Source organism: Lemur catta, chromosome 1, assembly GCF_020740605.2.
Source record: "Lemur catta isolate mLemCat1 chromosome 1, mLemCat1.pri, whole genome shotgun sequence".
NCBI lineage: Eukaryota > Metazoa > Chordata > Mammalia > Primates > Lemuridae > Lemur > Lemur catta.
The window spans coordinates 68,375,962-68,377,932 of record NC_059128.1 but is presented as its reverse complement, the minus strand read 5'-3'; the positions used below and the strand labels follow the sequence as shown (position 1 = coordinate 68,377,932).

The window sequence follows — 1,971 nt, the reverse complement described above, 5'->3', positions numbered from 1 at the left end:
TAAAATTTAATAGCTCAACTCCTCTTTATTCACTTGAATGTAACCCTAGAAGACTTGGAATCTTACCGGTCTCATTCATATGCCTAGAATAGTGCCTGAAAATGGGAAGTACTTAATAAATGAAGTATTTGCTACGTGACTGACTGAATCAATGCATGAATGAAGAAAATATTTAACTAATTTCAACTGGATTTTTCCTTTCTTGTTTTTCTAATTCTTCTATTCCATTTGGCAAACCATATGCTGACTTAACAACTTCCTCATGGAAGCTTTCACTTCCTGATTGCGAAGTGTATAAATCACAGGGTTCATCAAAGGAAAGATGACTGTATGGAAGAGAGAAACCACTTTGTCAGCTGGGAAAGCCTGGAAGGGGCGAGTGTAGATGAAAATAGCAGGTCCAAACATGAGAAACACAATGATAATGTGGGTGGTGCATGTGGAGATAGCCTTGTTCTTCCCTTCAGAGGAGCGCCCCCTTACACGGCAGAGGATGACTGCATAGGAGGCCAGAAGCCCCAGGAAACACAGGAGGCTGAGTAAGCCACTGTTGGAGACCATCAGGAGCTCCACCACGAAGATGTCAGTGCAGGCCAGCTTGATGACCTGTGGGACATCACAAAAGAAGTTATCCAGCTGGTTTGGGCCACAGAAAGGCAAGTGCAGGATAAGGGCCACTTGCACAATGGAATGGGCAAAGCCTCCAAGCCAAAGAGTCAACAATAATGCATAGCAGGTTCTAGGGTTCATGAGGGTTGAATAGTGTAAAGGCCGACAGATAGCAATATAGCGGTCAAAGGCCATCACGGCAAGAAGGAACATCTCCCCTGCTCCAAGAAAATGCAAGAAAAAGAGCTGCGTGATGCAGCCTCTGTAGGAGATTACCTTCTTCTCAGAGAGAAAGTCCACCAGCATCCTGGGAACCACAATGAAGGAGTAGGATGCATCCAGGAAGGCCAAGTTGCCCAGGAAGAAGTAGAGGGGAGCTGTGAGGCTGGGGTCTGATCTTATGGTGAGGATGATGAGAAAATTTCCAGGGAGGATGATGAGATAGAAAATCAAGACTAGCACAAAGACCAGGAGTTGAGCATCTTGAGACTGTGTCAGACCAAGGAGGATGAATTCTGTCACCACTGTGCCATTTTCTGTCTCCATCACTTCTTACTCTGCAGAATAAAGTAGAGGAAAATGTTAATGTTACAAGCAACTTTTCCTCTGTTTCATAGTTCCTCGTCAGATAAAAACATTATTTGCCACAACCAACATGCTATAGTTGAAAACAACTTATGTTCCATAACTTCTGTACCCTATTTAATCCCTCTGTCCTTCATTCTCCTGATTTTTCACTAAGACACTGTTCTACCCACACTCTCCACTCCCATTTAACCACGCACTTCTAAGTAACTGCACTTCTGTGAGATTTTGGGCGACATTGCTTGAGGTATATTACAAATCTCCTGGTTAAAGCAGAACTTAACATTCTCCATTTTGTTTGTTTGTTTGATTGCCATTAGTGGTGATTTACCTTCTCTAATTTACATTAGTTGCTGAGTTATAGTCCCTTCTCTTCATTGTCACAGAACAAATTGCTTTTGTGGTTGCTTCCCTCCTTCAGTTCCTATAGAATCCCTAGTTCCTGATTGTTACCTATCTGCCTGGTTTCTGAATTTGTGCCTTGCTAGTTCCATCACATTGTTCTGCTTTGGTGCCCTTGTGCATTCTTGCTCCAATCTCATTACCAGGCTCTCATACTAGATCTATACATTTCTCCTAACTTAAAGGAATTCCCCTAGTTACACCCTGGGCTGGGTACCAACTTTGCATCTTCTTCACATCCTGTTGTTAAACTCTAATATTAATTCAGGCTCATTTTCTCACCATATATCCATAATCTACTTCTTCCTCAGATCCCAGAATGATAGCCAAATGATATCCTTCCCACAAATATTTCTGCATCATAAAAAACTTATC

The 1,971-nt window shown here is 42.3% G+C and overlaps 1 protein-coding gene across 1 annotated transcript; it reads right to left on the bottom strand.

Annotated features, from left to right (window-relative positions):
- Positions 1–219: 219 nt before the first annotated feature.
- On the bottom strand, positions 220–1,155 carry LOC123640663 (olfactory receptor 4N5). The gene has a single exon (XM_045555244.1). The coding sequence runs from the start codon at positions 1,153–1,155 to the stop codon at positions 220–222; it is 936 nt and encodes a 311-aa protein (XP_045411200.1).
- Positions 1,156–1,971: the final 816 nt, after the last annotated feature.

What these genes read in the sequence shown, in the direction of transcription:
- LOC123640663 (XM_045555244.1), bottom strand. Translation starts at nt 1,155, where the DNA reads ATGGAGACAGAAAATGGCACAGTGGTGACAGAATTCATCCTCCTTGGT.